Source organism: Condylura cristata, unplaced genomic scaffold (genome assembly GCF_000260355.1).
Source record: "Condylura cristata isolate star-nosed mole 26May11 unplaced genomic scaffold, ConCri1.0 scaffold00005, whole genome shotgun sequence".
NCBI classification, from domain to species: Eukaryota; Metazoa; Chordata; class Mammalia; order Eulipotyphla; family Talpidae; genus Condylura; species Condylura cristata.
This window is the reverse complement of record NW_004567106.1, coordinates 67,820,639-67,843,884: the sequence shown is the minus strand read 5'-3', so window position 1 is coordinate 67,843,884 and position 23,246 is coordinate 67,820,639. Positions and strand designations below refer to the sequence as shown.

General features: G+C 53.6%; 1 protein-coding gene across 1 annotated transcript in view; it reads right to left on the bottom strand.

Annotated features, from left to right (window-relative positions):
* Window positions 1-5,638: 5,638 nt before the first annotated feature.
* TMEM178B (transmembrane protein 178B) overlaps window positions 5,639-23,246 on the bottom strand; it is a 310,923-nt gene continuing 293,315 nt past the window's right edge. The window contains exon 4 of the mRNA XM_004677091.2: window positions 5,639-7,454. Coding sequence (XP_004677148.1) covers window positions 7,204-7,454 — 251 coding nt within the window. The 3' untranslated portion in view covers window positions 5,639-7,203. The remainder of the gene's footprint in view (window positions 7,455-23,246) is intronic.

Here is a 23,246-nt window from a genome sequence, read left to right as displayed (position 1 = left end):
GACATAACATAGCTTAGTCATTTTTATCTAGGCTCCAAGTTGAAACGAAACTGTTTTGACAGTTCGGTAAAAATATGTCGATGGTTAATTTCCCTTGTTTCTTTGAACTTTTATAAATGGGACCATGCGGCTATTTCAAGCTGTAGTTGTGAACTGCATGATCTGTTTACTGGATGGCATCGGCCTAAGTTAACTTCTGAAGAGGGGTGCGATCGCTGTGGACCTCAATGAAGTGGAAGGTTTGGTTGGGAGTTTCCACAAAGCAGGAGGGACTGGTTGCTGGCCACACCAGCTGGCCACGCTAGCTGCTAGCCTTGAGCCCAGCGCCAGTCGGCAGTCTTCCCAGCCCCGGGGCAAGGTGGCTCTTTGTGCTACGGGATTACTCACCCCTGCTGGTCTTTTCTATTTCCTCTTCCAGCCTGAGCCCGGCCTTCCGGAGTTCTTTCTGGCTGTCTGCTGAGGGTGCTCTGTGATTCTGCCATTTCACCTTCCCAAAGGACCTTTATCCACCCCCCACTGTGGACCTACCTCTGCTCCCACTGCCTTTCGCCTGCACCCACCCAAGCTTCCTCCATGTTTGGTTGTACCCCTTAGCCAGACTTCCCTGCTTCTGATCTCAGGGCATGTTTGTGCAGTGCTTCATCGACCGCAAAGCAATTCCTAAGCCTGCTCTTCTTGGATGGTCTTTCTGCCATGCTAGGGCAGCAAAGCTCTGTCAGTCAAAACTGAAAAAAAGCAATAGTAAAATGAGCTCATTAAAGTGGGTGGGAAAAGGCATCTGAGAATGAAAAGGTAGATAAAAGGCTTTGGAGTCTGAGTGCAGATTGGCTGTGGAGCTTGAGGTTACTTTCTGAGGAGTGTAAGAGTGGGCCAGGGCGGCAGAGAGGGAGACTCGCCCAGCGTACCTGCCAGCGGGGCACACCTCTCTAAGGTTAGCAGCAGAATGGCCAAGGAGACTTGGCACCCCAGGAGCCCTCAAGCCCCCTCATTCCTGTTTGGCTGAGGGGGCACAGAGACATGGTGAGGTAACAGGACTCGCCCACGGTCTCGAGGGAGCAGTGACAAAGCTTTATATTAGAGGGACCCCGGATTGGGTGTTGGTGTTGACCGTCGCGATGACCTTCACCCTTCAGACTTTGATGACTTGCTTGTCCATTTTGGAACATACATTTTCCTTGATAGGCTAAAACCTTTAGAACAGAGCGTTCCAAGCAGACACTAGTGACTGTCAGAGAAACAACCAGAAAAAAACCTTCTGTGCTGATGGCTTCCCTCCCTTCAAATCCCACCCGTGGCTGGGATTTTTGGGCAATCTACATAAGTCCTCAGAAAACTGAGGGCTGCATCAATACATTTGTCTCAATTCCCTCCCCTTATTTTCAGTTTCCTCTTGTATTTGTACATTTTTACAGATAGTCTTGAATAGCAAGACAGTCACACCATGGAGGGGGGGAGGAAGGGTCATGACAGGAGTTCGAGAGAGCTCGTTATGTGGAAGGCATCGTTACACTCACAACGGCACAGACACACGGGTACACTCAGGCTAGAACGGATCTACGGGTGACCCAGGGAGGACGGGAAGGGCTTAGCGAGAGGGACGAAGGGGAGACAGAGGATAAGGGGGAGACCTAGTGTCCCCCAGGGACAACACCCAGTTCTTGGGGACAAAGACTAGGAGTTGCCTTTGCTGAAGTCAGCGTCGGCCAGAGAAGCCAGGTAGGAGCCACTGCTGTGCACCCCTCCTCCCACGCTGACACCCACTTTTCTGTTCCTCAGTAGTCAAAGGACCCCCTAAAGTCGGAAAGTCGCTTCGCTCCTGGCTGGGCTCTCTCTACATGGGGAGCAATGACGTGGGCTTTCCTTCGTCTCCCCCAAACATTGCAACTTGATCCCCCGCAAAGCAGAAAGTGTGGAGAACCTTCTGGAAGTGCATTCTTGTCTTGTTCAGAACCTAGGATGCAGCTTTCCTCACACAGCACCCCACCCAGGACACTTCCTGGGGATGCACCATCTAAAGGGCTTCCTCGAAAACCCCTTGTGCTTTTGATCAAGTCGCTTCCTTCCCCAAATGATGGGGAAAATGAATTCTCATCTTAAACTTAAAAGATCATTAAAATGTTTCAGAATTGCATCTGCTTCTGTCACTTGGGCATGTCCATTAGACATGTTAGGGAGATGGTAAAAATAGTAATAATCAGGCGTCGACCTAGTGCCTTGGTGACTCTTTCCAGCCCCTCAGGGAATGATCAGGAGGGACCAGGTGCCCTTGGCAAAACCGGCTTTGGAAAATAGGAAGGATGTTTGGGAAAGGGTCAAGGTAGGCGCCTACCCCTCTGTGGATCCTGAAGAGAGAAGAGAGTCCAGATGCGACTGTCCCGTTTGGTTACCAAGATGCCCTCACGCCCTGCACTGGCCTTCGAGCAGAGCCATGAGACCAAGGGCTGGAAATGCCCCCCCCCCACACCCAGGGGGCTCTCTGCTGTGGCAGGGTAATTTGAACAGAACATAATCGATATGACACTTCAGATTGCAAATCACTTTGCAATCTCTTGGTCATCTTTGTTCTACCATGAGGTAAAGTGTTACCACTACCCTCATCTAGCCGATGAGGAAGTTCAAGTATGGCGAGGACACGGTGCCCAGAGTCACACGGGTCACGTGTGGAGCTGAAATGGAACTGAGGGCAGTGAAATGCACTAGTAGCTTAACGAGTTCCGGCTTCAGGGCTCTTCCATCTATAATTCACTTGAGATGGCACACAAAAAATGAAAGAATAAAGAGACAGCCCAGAGTAGGTCTCTTTTAGCTCTGTCCCATCCTGCGCTGCCCGCTACACTCTGGCCTGGAGCTTCGTCAAAGGCCGCTGCCATGTGGGGGTCGGCGGTCTGAGCTCCTGCTGCCCCAAACACACGGTCCCCTCCATGCAGCCGGAGCCCCACTGCCAACCCCCGACAAGCCCTGTGCTGGGAAGTTTGGAGACCGTGAGCACGGTGAACAATCTTCTAGCCTTTGGGGGTATATTTTTGAATTTTCTACAATGGAGGAAGACAGCCCCATTGCCAATAAGATCGTAGTCTGAGAACGAGCCATGCTAAGAAGCATTTTGAAACGCAGAGCGTCAGTGGAAAGAGGGCGGGTGGCCCGGGCTGACTGCTGGGGAGCCGCGGAGTTTGGGGTGTCTGTCTACTCAGGTGGACTTTCAGAATCTGTCTCCTGCCTCAGTTTATCCCCAGAGGCAGCACAGAAGGCCCGGCCGCTGTACACTGACTCGACTTCCCCCGGGGGGGATCTCACTGCTAGTGGTGACTCATCCTATTTCCCTGGACGCGTCTGCTGGGGCCAGCAGTCCCTGGGGCACCGGGATGGCTCCAGAAAAGCAGCTTCCTGCACAAACTCACCCCAACAGGAGCAGAGGGCAGGTCTTCCCTCTCCTTGCCCAGACCTTTGGAGCTCGGTGAAAGGAAGTTCTCAGGAGTGGCCAGGGCAAGAGCGAGGGGCTTCTAAATGTCCCTATGCTCGAGCTCCGAATGTGACTTGGCCAGTGGGGGCTATTCAGAGCCCCTCCCCCCAGCTCAGGACACCACCCCCTGGAACATTCGCGTTAGGCCTAAAGTCGGGAACGTGGCCGGATGTGAGGATGTGCAGCCTGCTCTCAGACTCGCATCAGCGTCTTCCTTTATCAGAGGAAGGGCCAGCATGGCCAGGTGGGCCGCTCACCCCAACCAGAGCCGAGGCCGCGCTCGGGCCTGGCTAAGCCTTGCGCTGATGTCCCTCTGGTGACATCGTGATCCCTGAAGTTAAAAGGGGGTGGTTGTTGAGAGGCTGGGGCTTGGGGAGGCTTGAAGCGAGAACAGGCACATTTTAGACTTCTTTATATTTGGGGGCCGGGAAGCCCCGAGCGCCGTGTGAAACCTGCACCACCACGGGCTGCGACGAGCCTCCCTAGACGTGATTCCTGAACCCTAAGGGCTGACAGCGGAGGCAGAAGGGGCGTGGGCTTGGGGGGCTGGGGTGGAACAAGAAGAAACCTTTACTCCCCAGAAGGGGAGAGGAAGAAATGGAAGCGCTTCAGGCAGACACCCCGGTTCAGGAACCTCCAGCCTCGCAGGGCAGGGCGGGAAGGCAAGTTGGAAGGGCCCCGTCTCGCGCTGGGCCCGCGCTGGGCTCGCGACGCCGACTGGCCACGGCCTTGTGCGCACGCGTGTGTAAGGGACCTGAACTTGGCCGGGGCTGGGGGCTTTAGGGACGCTGCTGAGCTTAAATCCTATCAGAAGGTCGGGCCCAATTTGGATTTGGAGTTAGCTGAGGGGCTACAGAAGCTTGCGTGGGGGTGGGGTGTGGGGTGGGGTGTGGGGGTGGGGACCGCCTCTCCCTCTCCTCCGCTGCCCCAGCCAGCTCCAACCTAGAGCTGCCGGAGGGGGTCTTACCCTTGGCATCATGGTCACCAGGCAGCTCTCCCACTGGCCAGTACTGGCCACCTGTCCTGGGCTTCCGTTGTAGCCACGCGGCCTTTTTTGTTTGGTCTCAAGTATGTGCGGCCCTTTGCCTCTCTGGACACTCTGCCGGAAAGGTGCCAAGGTGCGCGGCACAGGTGCTGAGGTGAAGCAGGGCGGGGTTCTTCTTTCCTAGGAATCTTCCTAACATTTCAGCGTGGCAGAGGGGTGCCCTGGGCGGTGGCGGAGGTCTGTCAGAAAGACCAAAGGTGGAGAGAGGAGATGACCTCCTTCTGGCAAGGACAGGGCAGCCAGAGCAGGTGCAGTAGGTCTGTGAGGCAGGGCTCTGGGATCCAGCTACGTGAGGAAAGTTTGCACCTGTGCGGCCTAGGATTCCTCCCTCCATTTGCTGCGCTGGAAGGTAGCTGGACTCTGGTGCTGCACTCACACACAAGCCCTCTGCCCCAAATCCAGGCCACTTAACCAACACCCCGCCGCCCGGCAGAGCCCACACTGTCCCGAAGGGGGACACAGGGCCTCTCAATCTGGGACAATGCTGACTCCTTCAAACCCACACAGGCCCTTCCTGTTACGGAGGAAATCAGATGTTCAAAAAAAAAAAAAAAAAATCCCCATACAACTGAAAAACTGGGTTTTCCTGAAAACTCTTTTCCTTCTCAAGGAGTAGATCCTTCATCTCAGAAACAATCCTCAGAAGCTCAGGGGAAGCTCACAGCACTCGCCCCACTCTGCCAGGTACCCCGCGGCACCCCCAGGGGCGCTGAGCCCGGGACAGGCACACACCACAAGCACACACGCTACACCCCGGAGACACACACAGGCCACACTCGCGCCCACTCGCGTGCGTCACAGGTCCTGTCTGCACTGAAGGACACGCACACAGGCACACACAGGGTCAGAGAGAGCAGAGGAGGAGACAGGCAAACTGTAACCGCTGATGGAAGGGAAGGGAAGGGAGTGCTTCGCAGGTGAGAGGGCGGAGGCTGGTGGGAAGCCGGGCCAGAGGCGGGTGAATGGAACAGAGAAGGGGGGCGGGGAGTGGGGAGGACGGCTGCTGGGTGGCCAGAGCCCCAACCTGTTTATCTATGAAGCAACTGAATTCCCAGCCCCGTGGCCGACCCACAGCAGCATGGCTGGGGATTCTCCCCGCCCCGCCCCCTCCCCTCCCCCGCCCCCAGCTGCTGGACCCGGCAGGGCAGGGAGGTGGTGGAGACCGGTGACCTCCGGCCCCCCTGCCCACGCCTGCCGGCTCCTGCACTACAGCCTTGCGCTCGGGCTGGCCTCGCAGCGCGCCGAGGCCCGCGGGCCGGCTTGCTCCAGGAGCCTGAGAAACTGGGCCACACTTCTGCCACCTCTGGGTGCCAGCCACCAAGTCGGCTATTCTGGGATTCACGGCCTTGCGGGGAGCAGGGGGTGGAGTGACGTCCTCGGGAATTTACACGGTATCATACACGCGTGAGCCCACGGGACCCGGCAGGGCGCTCTGCAGGGGACCCGTTTTCTTCCATCTGTACAGGTGGCCCCCAGGAAAGGGGGCCGATGTCCAGTGGCAAAGGACAGCTTCCACGACAGGGAGGGAAAGGTCTTGACTGGTAGGCGCAGGACAGCAACCGAGTCACTTGCCTTCTCCCTCCTCAGCCGTGGCCCCCTTCTCTGGCGGCGGGATGTGCCCAGCTGAGTCTCACCTTCCGCACGTCACGTCGGGGTGCCCTCCTGCGGCGTCCAGTTCCGCCATGGCGCGAAGCCGGCGGGTTCTGCCCGCCGGGAATTTCAGCTGTGCTGCAAATAACAGAAAACCGCACCCCCGGCGACAGATCCCCCCACTCCGAGAACACCCCGCACACGCACGCACGCCAGTTGCAGAAGTAGCAGCCCCTCGGGGCCTGCCCCTCACTGCTCCCCCAGGTCTCCTGGCCTCCATCCGGGGCCGTGAAACTCACACCGATGACAGAGACAACAGTGGACACGCAGTGTTTCTATTTAAAAGGTGAAAAGGCAAAAAAAAAAAAAAAGAAAAGGAAATCACCGGAAGTCGTCACTCACACCCACACTCACACATCACTCCACGGCTCCCGCCTGCCGGGGTGCAGGTGGGGGGCAGGGCGGCCTCCTGTTGTACTGGGTGTAAGGCAGCTGGAAGGTGAGACTGGACTTCTGAGCGTGCCCTGTCCCTCGCGACGGGGCTCTGCCTCTCAGCGTGCCCCCCATCCCACCTCTGAGGCTGTGTCGACGAGTTGGCAGTTAGAGAGAGCTTCCTTCTCCGTCTGCTTCTTCTCCGTCTGCTTCCTCTCCCACCTCTGTGGTCTGGCCAGGAAGGACCTCGGGCCAGGAGCAGCAGTTTCTGCAAACGGCCTCAGGAGGTGGTTACATTCTGGGCACTGAGGGCTTCGCTTCCCGGTGGGGGTGGGTGGGGGTGCTGGTCTCTCCTGCAGACTCGGCTTCAGACCACGGGCCCTGTCCCTGCCCAGCCCCCACCCTGTCCTCCAGAGGGACGGGACGGGGCGCCATGGCAGGCGGTGACCTTCACTCTGTCTTCAAGAAATCATGGAGCCACGAGTTAAGTGATGGAAGAGCCACAGGATGGGAACGTGTCCCCATCTCGGCGATGAGGCAACACAGAGTCGGACGAGATGCGGGTGCCTGGGCCAGTCAACTCTCCCTCGGCACTGGCATCATCTTGATTGAGTTCGGTTTTATATATGTATATTATATATATATTTATATATATATATAGGAGTGGGTTTGTTTTTTAGCACACTGTCCCATTCTCGGGTCTGGATTTAGGGCAGTTGGTCCTCGGGACAGGTTGGACAGAGGGGGCCAAGGTACAGAAGAAGCCCGAGATGAGCGTGAGGCCCAGGCCCCCCCACGCACAGAACATGGACCATCCGTAGCCATGGCTGATGTCGTCCGGGAGCCCGTACAGGTAGCGTGGGTAACGCGACAGCTCGAAGTTGATCCCAGCCACACAGGTGCACAGTGAGATGATGCAGAAGGTTCCTGGAGCACAAGGAAGAAAGGTGGGGGCGGGAGAGGTGAAGATTATTACACTTTCACTTCTCTTGTGCAGAAAAACTGACAAGGTAAGAGCAGCCCTAACAGACTCACAACCAGGAAACACCGGGGCAGGAGGCAGCTGGAGGGGTGGGGCGCCCCTCGGTAATCCCCCAGTCTCCCAGACCCAGGCAGTGCCTCCGGTGCGGAAATACTAACCGAGTAGCTCACTGGAGTTTGGTGGAGGGTGGAGAGAGGCAGAGAGACTTTGGCTCCTTTTTCTTTCTTTAAAAGCAATGATGGGGCCCTCTCTGGTGGTGCAACGGGTGAGGGCCAGCACTGCAGGCTGGCCGTAGCCGCTTCAGTGCAAGTTCGATCCCCGCCTGCCCTGGAGGTGACCCACCTGACGCGGCAGACCTCTCCTGACCCGCCCGCTGCTCCCTCAGCAGTGTGCTTCGTCCATCTGCCTGTTCTGCTCCCCGCTCTGTCTCTGGTGAATCCTCTCACTGGCCCTGCCACTCTGGCCTGCACCCCAGTTCTGTATGCATAAGTAAATAAATTTAAAAAAAAAGTTCCTTTCCATTAAAGGTCTATATGTTTTGTCTTGATGTGGCAGTGGCAGAATGTGTTTGGAGCAGGCAGGTTTGGGGGTCCTCAATGCCTCCCCCCGCCCTGCAACCTGAGGTCCTCGGTGGAACTGGAGGCAGATCCAGGCGGGGGAAGCAGAGGTGGGCCAGGAGAAGGGGCAGCCTGGGAGAGGGGGAGAAGCAGTGCCTGCCTGGGGGTGCGGGAGCTCAAGGGAGCTTCGTTTTCATACTGGTTTTAAATCACATAAATTCTAACAAATTAAAGCTAGCCTGCTTGGGTGGTTCTGTTTTGATCTGGAAGTGTGATGAGTGTGAGTGTGTGTGTGTGTGTGCGCGCATGCGAGCCTGTCTGCTGACTTCAAACATTTCTGTCCTGAGATGCTCAAGCACTTGGAGCCACGGGAGCTGTGAGAAAGTCCTGAGCTAGGACTGTGACCTGAGTCACCTAGAGCTTACAGATGGAGGCGCTCGAAGAGACGGAGTTCTCCCAGGGGCTCCCTACGAACGGTGTCCACATAGCGCACTTTAGAAAAGGAGGATGTTTCTTCTGGTCAAAGGCTGAGCAAGTCCGGGGATTCATTCTGGCAGACGCACCCAGCGAGGAAGTCCGACCTTCCCCAGTTGTGGAGCGGAGTGGCGAGCATTCCAGTGGTGTTTCCTGCAAACAGGGTGCCCAGGACGTGCAGGAGACGGCCAGGGTACCAAGGTGGGAAGATGAGGCTCTGTGGGCCTAATCACCAACTGGCAGTGGCCCAACTCGCCGATCACATTTGTCATGTGACGTTCGTGGCGTTCACGGCAGGGTGCCCCCCTTTAACTTCCTGTCAGTTCTTGTCTTTGGGACGTTTAAGATTTCTGTTCTTTCTAATTCTTGTCAAGATTTGCGTAGAAGGGAAAAAGCTTTCCAGCCTCATTTAAGATGGTCTTTTTTTTTTTTTTTCACTTCTTAGGAAAAACTTTATTATTGTTCATGACATCATCCTTCACTTTTGTACAATGTATGATTTTTTAAAGCCACGTGTGCAATTTGTTAGAAAAGGTTCTGTGAGGTCCCACACACGCTACTATTTTCTTTAAAAAAAAAAGATTTATTTATTTATGCATACAAGAACTGGGGTGCAGCCAGAGAAGCTGGAGGTGAGAGGATTCAGAGACAAAGTGGGGAGCAGAACAGGCGGATCGACTGAAATCCACTGCTAAGGGGAGCAGCAGGTGAGACAGGAGAGGTCTGCTGCGCCCTTGGGTCAGCTCCAGGGTCAGGGATCGAACTTGAGCTGCAGTGGCTGCGGACAGCTTCATCGAGCTGTGCCTCAACCTGCCGCGCCACCAGGCCATGCTACTCTTTTCTATTTTCTATTCCAAGGAAATGGGAATCTGAAGGCAGCCGGTAGGTTCTCAGCGAGTGGGTGGGAAGGTGACGCGCGGCTGTGGTCACTCAGCAGCGTGTTCTGACCACTGAAATGACTTCACTTGACAATGTGACTGAGTCTGGGGAGTGAGGGAGCTGGGGAGGGGGAGGCCGAGGACCCAAGGTCGGTGGACACAGCTCTCAGACCTATGGGTTGACAGCTCATGGCCAGTGAGGCTTGCAAAACCCCTCACCCACCACTAATTTGCTGGGGTGCCCTAGGGCACAATGACAGAATTGAAATGCCTCTGTTAGAGAAGATATCTCAACTTGGGGGTGGCCATAGATATTCCAGCACCCAGAGTCACTGCCTCCTGCCCCCACCCAAACTACACTCATCCTTTGCACCTACCGAATCTCCTCCACAGTAGCAGACCGTGGCTGCTGGGTCTAAGTGTTTAAAGTCTGTCACTTTATTTCTCCTAAGCGCTCATTGGTAGTGAGGTTCCCAGAAAGGCAAAATCATAACGCATCGCCACATCTTAATAATTCCCTCTTGCCTTGGGGTTTAGGCCTAATTCCAATCAGACTTTCAGACTAATTGTATTCAGAGTGTAACAATTAAATGAGAAGAACTCTGCCCCCAGCCCCTTCCCTTCTGAGCGAGGCCCTGCTCAGAGGTGTCTGCACAGGCAGATGCAGATCCTGCCGCAGGATGCAGCAGGTGTGATCCTGGCCCGGTGAGCAGCCCGCAGCCTGCCGGCTCCTAGCCATGCCGGGTCTGGCGTGGGGAGGCAGGTGGACGCCGCGGGGCAGCAGGAGGGGTCACTCCAGGGCAGTGGGCCCCGTGACCAGCAGAGCAGCTAGTTAGCAAATATTTGTTGAACGTCTGTGTTTGTTCCAAGCATTATGCTAGATGCTAGGGAGATAAAAGGAGAATCAGATGTGATCCCTGCTCTTTGGAAATTTTCATTAAACCTAAGATAGAAAGATGGAGGGGGAAAGCTTGTAATCTAGTGCGGGATAGGAGACACAGAAATGAAAAGTTGCAGATGAAGTAGAAATAGCAACAGACTGGGGACTAGCAGACCTGCCTGTGGGGCCAGCCCTGAACTTGGACCCCTCACCTGTCAATCAGAGCTGGGGTGGGTGACTAGAAGGTCTCTCCTAGGTCTGGTAGACTGTAGGAAACAAATAGTATCTAGCAGTACATAAGAATCCCCTCTCTGACGGGCTCGTCTCACTGGGCCAGGGAGGGCTGGAGGGATGAGACCTCAAAGGATAAAAGGACCTGCAGGCCCTGAGCAAGAAGGACCGCCCTGCCGGGTCTGCAGACAGCCCGCCTGCCATCCCAGCACCCCCTCCTACTCTGTCAAGATGCGGAACGTGCCAGTGCCCCACGCCTGTCCCTTCTAGCTCAGAAACACCCCTATCCCGTCCCAGTCGAGCTCCCGCCGAGCCTACCCAGACCACTGCAGATCACACACCCTACTTCTGCAACTGCCCCCACATCACAATGCAGCTTTAAATACTTAATCCCATTGTAATGCTCCCCCCAGTTTAAAACCTCCAGCAGCTTCCTGTCACACTTCAAATCACATCCGGACTCCTGACCTGGCCCATACGGCCTGACCTGGCATGACTCTGCCTGCCTATCTCACCTCCTTTCTCACCCTGGCCCCACGCTCCCCCCACCCCCCCAGACTGTAGCCCAGGACAAGGCATTGCGCATCCCGAGCTAGGGAAGCTAGAACACGCCCCAAAGCCTTTGCGCTTGCTGCTCTCTGAGCTTGCTCTCATGTCAGTTCACACGCATCCTTGCCGCCCTCTTCCACAGTAGTGTCTCCCCAGGGACTTCAAGCTGCCCTCGTGGGAGCTGTCTTGGGAGCTGCCTCTGGGAAGGGCCGAGCAAGCAGACAAGCCTTCTAACCTCTCCTTGGCTGGAACAGTCCTGCTCTAATCTGTGTCTATGTGAAACTTCATTGGAATTACCAACTCCAATGACTTCCATGTTTCTGAAGCAACCTGGCCCTATCCATTTGAAGGGGGCCCGAAGATGTGTCGCTATGAGAACTCTGGACCACAAAGCCACAGACTGCTCCATGGTTAGAGTCCAGGACCTGGGCAGAGAGAGCTAATCAGTCCCCACCCTCGCTCCTGCTGGCCGAAGATCCTCAGACGCCTACTCAGCCCTGCTCTCTGGCCACCAGCCCCATCCGGTCAGCTGCAGCTGGTTGAATGAGAAACGAAATCTAATGACCCCTCTCTGTACTGGACTCCCGCTCAGATGGACCCGGCGCCCCGAGAGTCAAATTGGATGAGGTGGCACCACCCCAAGTAGCTGTAACCGGGGAGCCTGTGCTAATCAGATGGGCCAGCATTGAGCGGTCAGCGCCCCCCAGCCCCTGGAGCTCTGGGGTCCGTATCTGTGAGTGGGCAGGTTTGGCCACGGTGGGATGGACCACGGAAACGTAACAGCAAGCCTTCGCTTGTTCCAGATCCACACGTGCCTCCGTGTGACCGTCCCCACCTGAAGCCCTTTCTGGACTCGCACCACAGATCAGCTTCAACCAAGGTCCTCTGCTCCCGTCTGCAGGGGAGGGCTGTGGTGTCTGTCCCCACGGGAAGCACAATGCCCCCTCTGCTCAGGACACAGCTGAGGCTGGAGGGAGCGTGAGGGAGGGAACAGTTTCCATGCCAGACGGCCGGTGGTTCCAGCCCCAAATACATCGTCCTGTCTGCTGTCTGCGTGCTTGTGCCATCGCTAATTAATGCTGCCTCGGTTGCCAAATCTGAGGCTCCAGTTTCCCCCCAATTTTTGTTTCTTGGCTGTTTGACAGTGTCCTCCTGCTTGGCGCTATCTTCCGTTGGTTTCCAAGCTGCCTCTGGGTCCAGGCTCTCTGGATGTCTCTTTACCCTCCTTTATCTCATCCTCCTTGTCTTGTCAGACTTGGGGCTCTCCTCTCACCCCACATCCCACACGCTTTTCGGCAACCTTTCTCCTCTGATGTGACTGAGTCACAGGGCTATGGGGTGTTCTGTGATATCACAAAGCAGCGAGTGTGTGTTTCTGGCCACACACAGATTTGCAGCCTCTCCCCAGTAAGCCCAAATTCCTTTCAGTTCCTGAGTTGTGTTCACTTCCTTCGGGTAGGGCGACCAACATTCCTGTCTGCCCGGGCGTTGGCGAGGACGGGGGAGTGTCTGGAACATGGGACCTTCAGCCCTAAAACTGGTAAGTCGTGGGTAAGTGGGGCTCCCTGGCCAGCTCACCTGGGCCCCCTCACCAGCCGGCTGCTGCTCTGGCGTCATCAGGTGCTCCCTAACAGCACAAACTCAGTCCTGCTTCTGTGTGCGAGAAAACAGACGCCTGAACCCAGCGGAAGCAGAGAGTCGGGCTGGGATGGCATTGTTTGGGGGATGCTAATTCTTTTGCAACCCTGAAATGTCACCAGAGAACACTTAATCTGCCACCTAATAAAGGCTCTATTCCAGCACCACCTTAAAGGTTAATTGCGAGCGATTTGTTAGCTGGTGCTAAGGCTGGTGTTGAGCTCGTGCTCAGCCTGCTGCACAGCAGGGCAGCCGTGTGGGCCGACACGGTGGCTACTGCCATCGGAGCGTGCACGGGAAGGCCTGCGGAAGGCCCCGTGTCTCCTCTCTCAGAGATGGTCAGAGAAGCCGCGAGGCCAGGCCGCAGCAAGGGACCCCGTGAAGAAGCAGCATCAGACTCGGCTGCGGAAATGCTCTTCCTGATTCAAGAAGCCATCACCTAGGAAACCGCGGCTCTCAAGAAGGTTCTCAGGAATCCAGGGCAGTTACATACTGAGCGCACGGGCATCCACCCAAATATCTATTTTTCATGTGCCCAAAACTTCACTGGAGCTGAACTGCTGCTGCTTTCTAGGGCCTGAGAGCCATCTGCATGGCATTTGCTGCTCTTGGGCGTGGGCAAAGATGCCTGCCTACGCTCACCTGTCCCCTTGCTGCCCTGGGAACACCAGGCCTTTGCTCTGACCCCGGCCTGACAGTTGCCACGAAGCTGTCACTGCAGAAGGGTCCTTATGGACGTGCGTGTCAGGCTGCCCGAGAAGCCGTGGCCCAGGTCCCCCCTCGGCTCCTCCTCCCCGGCCCCTCTTGGGTCTAGAAAACTGCAAAGAAGCAAATCAGCAAACAGAAAGGATCCCTTCTCCTCCAGTGCGCCGTGTGCAGCCGAGGAGGCTGGTGTCTACTAAAGCCTTCCTTTGCTTAGATTAAATGCCTCAGTAGCATTTAGCTCTCAGAGCACTTTATAGCTTTGCTCAGACCTGCGTGGAATATAAATTACTGTTGACTTTACACCACTGCATCAGTGGCAGCCAATGGGCAGGTCCCCCAGGGTTTTACATCCAAGGTGCCTCAGGCCTGCTGTGGGATGAGCAGGGGCTGGTGACGGGCTCCAGAGGCTAACACCCTGCAGGGGATGTGGCCCTCCAGTAGGACAGCAATCATGCAGCCCCCTGCAGACTCCGCCCAGGGCCTGGGGAGAGGCCTGGCATGAAGGCCAGCCCAGCTCTGAGGCAGGCGGCATTTGTGTTTCCGAGGCTGAGGCTGGCTCTGAGACACCACCAGGCTGTCTGTTGCAGGGCTGACTGCTGCAGTAGTGGCCACACCGACACTGGCCCACTGTGCAGGCTGGCAGGGAGCATGCGCCCAGGTTCCTGTCACAGAGCCCCCAGACAGGCTTTCTACACCTCCATAGGCGGCCACCAAATCTGGAAACAGGCCGCAGGGGCAGGGGTGTCTGCACGCGTGCTGGAGGTCTCTTCCCAGTGCTGTCTTGGAGGCAAGGCCTTAAGAGCTAAGGCTGCTGGAGTCGGGCCATGAGGCTGGGCCCTACTCCCATCTGTCTAGTGCCTGATAAGAAGAGGAGGTGAGGACATAAAAGAGACACTAGCAGTGGAAGCGCAAAGCGAAGACCACGGAAGAGGGAGGAGGAAGAGGGAGAAAGAAGGCCGCTGTCTGCAAGCCGAAGAGAAAGGCCTCAGGAAACAACCCAGCGATGCCTTGCTGCTTGGCGGCAGTCTCCAGAACCTCAAGAAAGTAAGCTTCTCCGGGCACGCCGTCCAGTCTGGGTGATTACACGGCAGCCCTAGCCAGCTCCACGCAGACAGAATCGAGAATCGCTGGCTGTCAGCATGACATGACGGTGCTTGCCGAGACCCGTTCCAGCTCCCGGCCACCTTCACTATACCGGTTGCAAAGAGCCAGGTGTCGTGTCTGTGGCATTTCTCCACCAAATCTCCCTCAGCAGTGTGTCCAGGCTCACCCCACTTATTGCTCTTGGGTACAGGTTTAGGTGTGATCGCGAGGCCACTGCACTGAAGGCTTTACCAGCTGGGGAGAAAAGGGCTCGGGGAGTGGAAGAGCCCTGGTGGGTGGTCCAAGTGCTTTGCGGTGATGGGATTTCCCAGGGTCAGAGTTCCAGAGTCTCTGTGATGCCATCCGGGCTACAGAGTCCTTATACACTCCCGTGGTCATCCATCAGGGTTCAAGCCAAGACCCCAGGCTCCCAGGGAGGCTGTGCTTGGTATACCCAACACAAGATCATCCACACATTTTTCTGGTTCCTAAAAGTTTTCTGGTCTGGAACAGGCATCCTGAGAATTAATTATAGTGACTCTCACTATTCCCCCGTTTTGGATTGTGTTCCAATAGACTGGAACTTATACCCTACACTGCACTGAGCAGTAAATCCAGATGACTGGAAGAAAGGGGATTTCTAGGCGATGGAGATTTTGACAGCTATAAGGGAGTGCAATAGACACCACGTCTGCTCCTCCCATCCTCCCCTCCCTCCCTCCCCAACTGCGCTGTGATTGCTGAGGTCTGTGCACATCTGTGGGAGGACACCCCCCCTGTGGCCACGCCCCATCTTGTGTTTCAGTGGGTTTGGGGAAGCATTTTTATTTTTACAGAAATAGAGGGAATAATACCCTCTCTGCAGGATTATTTTGAGAAGTGATACTAATACATATGCGAAGGCTTAGGGAAGTTAAAATTGCCTTATAAGTAAGGTATAATATTAGAAATGGAAAGCTTTAAGTGAGAGTGAGGAAAAATTATTCTGGAGGATGCAAAAGAATTGGTTGCTGTTTCTACCTCCATCAGGCCCTCCCGGCGCCCCACACCCTGTCCCTGGTCAATGCTACACTGTGGAAGTAACCGCGCTCCAGAGAGCAGAGTGACCAGCAGGACTCTGCTTCTCTGGACTTTGTTGGTACTGAAACTACTGAATTTGGAAGATCTCAGAACACACTGACAAATCACACCCTACTTGGCACACTTTGGGCCCCCAGAGGTGACAGTCTCCGGGGTGTGTGTGTGATGAGGTGAGTTGGTTTGTGGAGAAGTTTGTAAGGCCTGTGGTTCAATAGAAATGGGCACCAAAGAATAAGAGAAGTGTGGGAAATTGAAATAGGACATGAGCTGGGGAACTTCTGTAAGTTCTGAGCCTGATTCCCCTAGCAGGAAGATCGGCCTCCCACCCTCATCTGAGTTATCCCATCCTCATCTGTTAAACACCTACCTGACAGGTGTGAGAGCTAGCCTCTGTTAACTTTTATCCCACACAGTACATGTTCCCTTCTTCCTTCTTTTGTTAAAACCCAGCCACCACTCGTCCTGGGAAACCTATTTGGTGAGCACAATGAGAAACTCGGGTTCAAGTTTCCTGGCTCAAGTTAAGTCACAATTTTTGTATCTTCTATACCTCTTGAGGTTGCTATATATGCATATATATTTATTTATTTATATGGGCATCTATGTATCTATGTATCCATCTACCTACTTACCTACCTACCTATACACACACACGCACACAGAGCACATACATATTTCACATAGGAATTCTAAGTGAGATGACTTGCTAAAGGCATCAATAACAGAGCAGATACTTGCTTTTGCTTTACTGTGAAGCCTCAGACTCTATCTCTGATGGCAGAAAATGAGCCCGATCCACTATACTCGTTCCCACTGACCCCATTAATAACAACAGGCTCTAGGGAAAGCCACCACTGCCCCACAGCACTCCTGCCCACCTGACCTTGGCTACTTCATGCTTCATGAAATAAAAGTTGGGGAAGATCTGAGGAGGGTGGTCTGTGGTGACCTGTGCGCTTTCTATACAGGGTGGGAAAGCAAATGAATCAAGAGTGCAGCATCCCATCTTGCTCAGTGGGCATCTTTGCAGCTTCCCATCCATCTAGACCTTGGTTCAGCGATGACAGTGGGATCCAACTGGCTTCTTCATCTAGCTGAGAGTGGAACCACAGATGTGCGGAAAGGAGCACCCTCAAGCTTGACTGGTGCCCTCCAAGAGCAGCGCCACCTAGGCATGCCATCTTCCTGCCCTGCTTCTCCTCTTTCCTTCTTCTGGGAGGATGTAATGGTCCATGGAACAAACTTGGAGAGCCTAGGGCAGAGGGCATCTGGCCTGGGTTCCTTTCTGGGGACAACACTGGCAGCAACGCCAAACCTCCTGAGACCAGCTGTGAGCTCACAGCTTTCTGACTGCTCTGGTTATTTCTCTTCTAGGAGGCTTCTGCAGAGAAAGCCCGATCCCCTGTGGGGCCAGCATGACTCCTGGTACAATCAGATTTATCATTGCATTCTAGCTCTTGCCTTGGGAGTGGTAAGGCTGTCCTGGGGCAGCGAGGGCTGCCCAGGTCCACTGTGGCTGCACCTGGTGGTGAACGGGCAACTGACGGGACGCGGCGTGGCAGAAAGGGACTTCCACCAAGAATGAGAAAATCTGAATTCTGGCCCCACCCCTGCCCATAAAGTGGTCAAATCACTCTTTTCTCTGGCACATGATTCCCCTTAACCACAAAATATCCAGGGGGTAGACCAGATCTCTGAGATCCTTCCCACTTAGTGACCCCCTGACTCCAGGCATTAGGGTAAGAAGGTGCCAGTCTCTCTGAATTGCTCTAGGCCTGGTTTTCACTTATCTTGTCAAACATGAGCCACCCTGGGGAGAAGATTTGGCTTCTCACCTCCTGACATGCACAGAAGGGCTGGCGGATGAGCCATTAGGTGTCATTATTTGACATCAATGTGCACATGAGGCTCAGCTCAAATTGCCTCGATTTTAAATGTGGAAGGATTTGGACCCAGCTGTTTAAGTATCTGGAAGAAATTGGCTCCTGAAAGAAATCTCTGGCGCCTGCCCTATCTGATCCAAGCCAATGAATGCTATGCTAATTAGCCGAGGAAGAGGCTTGGGGTGGTAGCCAGAAGATCAGGCGAGCCTGCCACCTGGTTTGGGTTTTCTCCATATGCCAAGCACTGGTGTCAGCTTGGCCAGGCCTTCTTTTGAGATGAAAACCTGCACCCAAGTGATTTTTGCATGCACCCCTCACCAATGCTTCACTGGATGCATATTTAGCTTTATGGACCAGACACTGAAATGCAATATTTATAACGTGACAGGCATTGTTCCAAGAACTTTACAAATGTTTGCCCTTTGAATCCTCAAAGCACACTTAGGTGGTCTGGATGAGAAAAATGAGGCATAGAAAGGTTAAGGGCCCTCCCTGGCGGCACAGTGGGTTAAAGCGCAGCACTGTAAGCCAGTCACAGCTGCTTCAGTGTGAGTTCGATCTCCAGCCCAGGAGGTGACCCACATGGCACAGAAGACCTCTCTTGACCCATCCGCTGCTCCCCTCAGCAGTGTACTTGTCACTCTGCCTGTTCTGCTCCCCGCTCTGTCTCTGGTGAATCCTGCACCTCTGGCCTGTGCCCCAGTTTTTTTTTTAAAGTAAGGTTAAGTAAACTTCCTAGGGTCACACAGGTAGTGAGTACCAGAGTCAGGACTGAAGTCCTTCCCATTTGGTACGCTGCATCTCATCACAGTTATTGCCTATGGATGACTTGGAATACAGGCCCATAAGCTGAGGAGCTGCTGTCTTCCCCACTCGGCCCCTACGCACTGTGGTTTAAATAAGATTTATGGACTACATGATGAGGTTGGGAGAAGAGGCCCATCAGATGTTCTGGTGCCCCTCAGATACAAGGCTCTGTTCACTGAATCTAATCGTGTTGCTGGCTTCTTCAGAAAACTGGGAAAACCTATCACAACCTACAAGGAACTTCACCCCTTGCTGTGAGAGGAGGAAGCATGACTTCCTGTAGAGGCACAGGAGATTTCCTGAAGGCAGGAAGGGGAGGTCAAGAAAGGAAATGAATCAAGGTCAGAACACAAGACACCCTGTAGTTTCCCGGGTGACCAGACACAAGACCAAGTGGGTGAGGACATGAGGACCCAAAGGGGCTAAGTAGTGGGGACTCTCCCCTTTTAAAGGGGTTCCCCCTCCCTGCCAGTGTTCCCTCCAATGCTACTGGTTTGGGAAAGGGTCTCTTCCTAGACATACATTTTGCTCCTTTTTTCTCACGGAGATTTGGGGAATGATAGTTACTCTTCATTTCCTAAATTCAAACTCTAATAAGAGGCACAGAAAAAGAAAGACAGGGAGAAGATATCAACTTCACCACTGACGAGGCTGACGTGGCAGCTTTGACTGGACCTCTGGCCACGACAAGCTCACCAATTCATCCCCCCACTTTAAGATAATCTGCCTAAGGGAAGGCTGAGGTCTGTAGAGTACATACACTCATCTGGAAGTGCTGACTCACACTGGTGGGCCAGAGAAAAAAGGAAAATGGGCCTCCTGGATGGTCTTCTGATAGATACCTCCTGAGTCTGCACCTCAGGGATGTTGGCCACCTGGAGGGGTGGGCAGGGACAGACCACAATGGTGCTAGGCACTATGAATGGACCTCTTCTCCAACCTCACCAACCGGAGAAATCAGCTACCTTTTCTCCCTTGGGAAGAAGGGCCTTCAAAGGTGTAATCATACTTTTCTAGAGAGAAATTTCCCACTTTATGGGCTCAGGTGGGAGTGACAAGGTAAGGTGGGAACTCCGTCCAGCTGTCCTTGGCCATACAAACTCAGGGCCCATAAAGGGCTGTGACCCAGAGGCTTCCAGGAGATGTGATTCCAATAAAACCTATCTCCCGGGCTTTCCCTAGTGGCGCAGCAGGTTAAAGCACAGCACTGAGAAGCTAAAGCCACTTCAGCATGAATTTGATTCTGTCCCTGAGGTGACCCCCATGGCGCGGCAGACCTCTCCTGACCCGCCTATTGATCCCCTCAGCAGTGTGCTTTGTCAGTCAGCCTGTTCTGCTCCCCACTCTGTCTCTGGTGAAGCCTCTCATCACCCCTGCACCTCTGGCCTCTACCCCAGTTCTGTATGCGCAAATAAATAAATCTTTAAAAAAAAACTCATCTGCTGACTGGATTAAAAAGATGTGGTACATATATACAGTGGAATCTTACTCAGCAAGCAAAAAAAAAAAAAGAAGCACATGTCTTTTGCAGCAACTTGGATGGAGCTGGAAAAGATCATGCTTAGTGAGATAAGCCAGAAAGAGAAAGAAAAATACCGGATGGTTTCACTCCTAGCAGGAGTATAATGGACCAGGCGAGAAAATAACAAAAATAATGAACAACCATATACCAGAGACATTTTGCGGGGGTGGAGTGGGGAATGGGATCAAAAACGGGGGTGGGGAAAGAAGTGCACGGGATTATGGTGATGGCACACGGGTGACTCAGTGATGGGAAACCCCCGGGGATTACAATTGAGATGAAAAAAAAAATGTACAAAATGATGCAATAATAAACTTTTGTAATAAAAAAATATAAAGATCTAGAAAAAAATGTACAAAATGATGTAAAAATAAACTATTATAAAAAAAAACTTATCTGCAAATGTTAACAACTGAGCCAGGGAATATTTAACGAATTATTATATAAATTGTAGCCCGGGAATGAAGGTGAGCCTTTCGGAAGAGATCCCTACATTTTGTTAGTGGGGCATTCCTTCCTATCCAGGGTCAAAGTTAGGCGGTCAAACAGCATTCTCGATTTACATTTTCATTTTACATAAGGCTGCTCAAGCATTTTTTTTCAGATGAGAGGGATTTTCTTGCTTCATTCATAGAGTTTAGTTACATGGAGCAGTATAAAAATGGAAACGTATTAATGACATGCGAAATACTAAACTAGAATGAATAAATAAAGGCTTGGCATACTGCTTCTGAAAAGTGGCCAACTCTAAATCTGGGAGCAGTTTTATTTGATAGATGGGCATTAAAAGTCCTTTGAGGGGCAATGATAAGAACAGGGCAAGTTGACTTGATTCCCCTTTCAGCCTCCACCATTAGCTCGCCAGGCGGAGGTTTTCCCTGACTCCCTACAGAGAGGGGCTCTCTCTGTGCACCGACAGCCCCCTCTGTCCCGAGATGGGTCTCTGCCCCACTGCTTGCCTGGGAAGGCCTTCAGGAGGGGAACAGGACACATGCCTATTTGTATGTATCTCCCTAGGTACATACAATGCCTCAGCCATTGTAGGCATCTGATGTTTCTTGAGTTGAATTTAGTTTAGAAAGCAGAGAATTAAAAAGTACAATAGGGCCTTCCCTGGTGGTGCATCAGGTTAAAGCACAGCACTAAGAAGCTAAGGCCACTTCTGCATGAGTTTGATCCCCGCCTGCCCCGGAGGTGACCCACGTGGCGCGCAGACCTCTCCTGGCCCCCCGCTGCTCCCCGCTGCTTCCCTCAGCAGCGTACTTTGACGCTGTTCTGCTCCCCACTCTGGTGAATCCTCTCACCGCCCCTGCACCTCTGTCCTGTACCCCAGTTCTGTATGCACAAATAAATAAATCTTTAAAAAAAAAAAGAGTACAATTGTTATTTCCAAATATTTGAAATAACTGTTGGGGGGAGCTGGTGTTAACTTTAATTGATGGTACATTAGCCGAAAGGAAGTGAGCCCAGTCAGTTGAAGTTACCAGAAATCATATTGAGGTTTAACATGTTTAAATATCAACTGGAGCAGCCAACAGGGAAGAGGCCCTCAACCCCCAGGGAGGCTCAGTCCCAGGGGGCAGATGGGAAAGGAACTCAGCTGCTGGTCTCCAGGCCACTCGCAATGGGCCAAGGGCCACTGAAATAGCACAAAGTGGTGTCTGAGTTCAGAGGAGTTTGGTTCATGCAAAGATACTTCAAAGAGGTCTTGGAGGTGCTGAGTGTGAGCTGAGTCTTAGGGAAAGCACAGGCAGCAAAAGGTGGCTCAGAGACTGGCAACAGCGAGTGGGCCGGGGAAGGGCAAGGTGGTGAGCCGGAGGCAGGCAAGGTGGCGGCTAGCGTGAACTCCAGGCTGGCCTTTATTCTAGAAATACCGTAGAGCTCAGAATGTTTTTTCATCAGAGATAGGACATGGGAATGAGTGTGCTTGAGAAAGACAGCATGCTATAAAGCTGGGTTTTGTGGCCGGAGTGGAGATGAGGATTACTTATTCTCCGCTAGGTGTGCTTTCTTGGTATTGTCTCATTTCAGCTGCACAGAAGTCTCCAGGGTCAGGGACTGCCTCAGTTTTACCAAAGAATAAACGGAGGCTCACAGGCTGGCAACGAAGGGGCACGGCAGAGATTTCCACCAAGGGCCAGCGACTCCTAAATGACTGTCATAGAGGTTGGCACTCGGGAGGGGAAGTGAACACAGGGGCCCCCAAGAAGCTGCAAGGGAAATACTGGCAGCCGCTGAAGATGAGTAGAAAGGGGAGGTGAAACCAGAGAAGCGGAAGTGACTCAGGAAACAGCCTGATGTGCTGAGGAAGTCAAGAAAAGCAGCGCGTCTCACTGGGGACCAGGGAGGGGGCGGAGCCAAGACTGCGCAGGTGCCTACAGGGAGCAGGTGTTTAGCACGCACGTAATACACATAAAGGACGTGTCTCGTTCAAGGCCTCTGAGGATCTAGAAGGGTGTAGATGTCTAGTGAACAAAGAACATGAGGCTGGAATGCAGAAAAAGACAGTTACCTACACAGGCTCTGGGCTCGCCAGTGCGGAGACAGTCACCCCAGGAGGCCGGTGTTGCTGGCAAGGGGACATGTTCCCAGGGAACCCACATTTATAGGTAGTGCAAAACCCACAGAAATCAGAAAAGGCACAGAGAAAGGGGGAAATCCTGAGTGAGCGGTGGTGGAAGACGGGAGCTTCCGGAAAGAGGAGAGGCCAGTCGGGTCACCGAGAGGAGGGTCTGGAGCGGGTGACCAGGGAGGCAGACAGGAGGGAGCAGTCCCCGGGAAAGCAGATCCCCCCCTCCCCCCAGCGGCAGGGGAGGTGGGAGCCACAGAAGTCGGAAGTAAGGGTCACTCTTGGCGACAGGCCTCACTTTCCTAATTCTCTAGGAAATGTTCCTTGAACGGGATCAGCTTCATCTTTCCTGCCGCCCCATCCCCCCAATGCCACCCTTTGTGGACCATGAGGTGGTGACTCCGTGGGGTCGTGTCTTTCGCCACCGGATCTTGGGCTGCTTGAGGATCATAAATATGTCCACTAGTTCATGATTATGTGGGGGCCAGGGGGCCAGTGCTCCTTGATAATGAAAAGCCTGGCTTCGAGTCTGATAGATGTGAGCTGGAATCCTTGGCAAGGTGCCCGACTGACCTTGGGAAGGTATTTAAAACTCCCTAAGCAAGGACTAGCCGTGCAAAGACCAGGTGTCTTACAGGCCTGGTTTCGTTTTCGCGGCTTCCCTAGAAGGCAGGTAATATTTCACAGATGGTGAATTTTTTCTTTCCCAGCTTCTGGTTTTTATTAATGTGCGTTTAAAAACAAGCATCCAGACCAGTGGTGGTGAGAGAGGGTAGAAGAAATGGGCAGTGCAGCACAGACTTCTGCCATGTTGATGAGAAAGCTCCAGGTTCATCCTATGCACCGATCCCTACAGGGCATACGTGGGCCTAAGGTTCCAG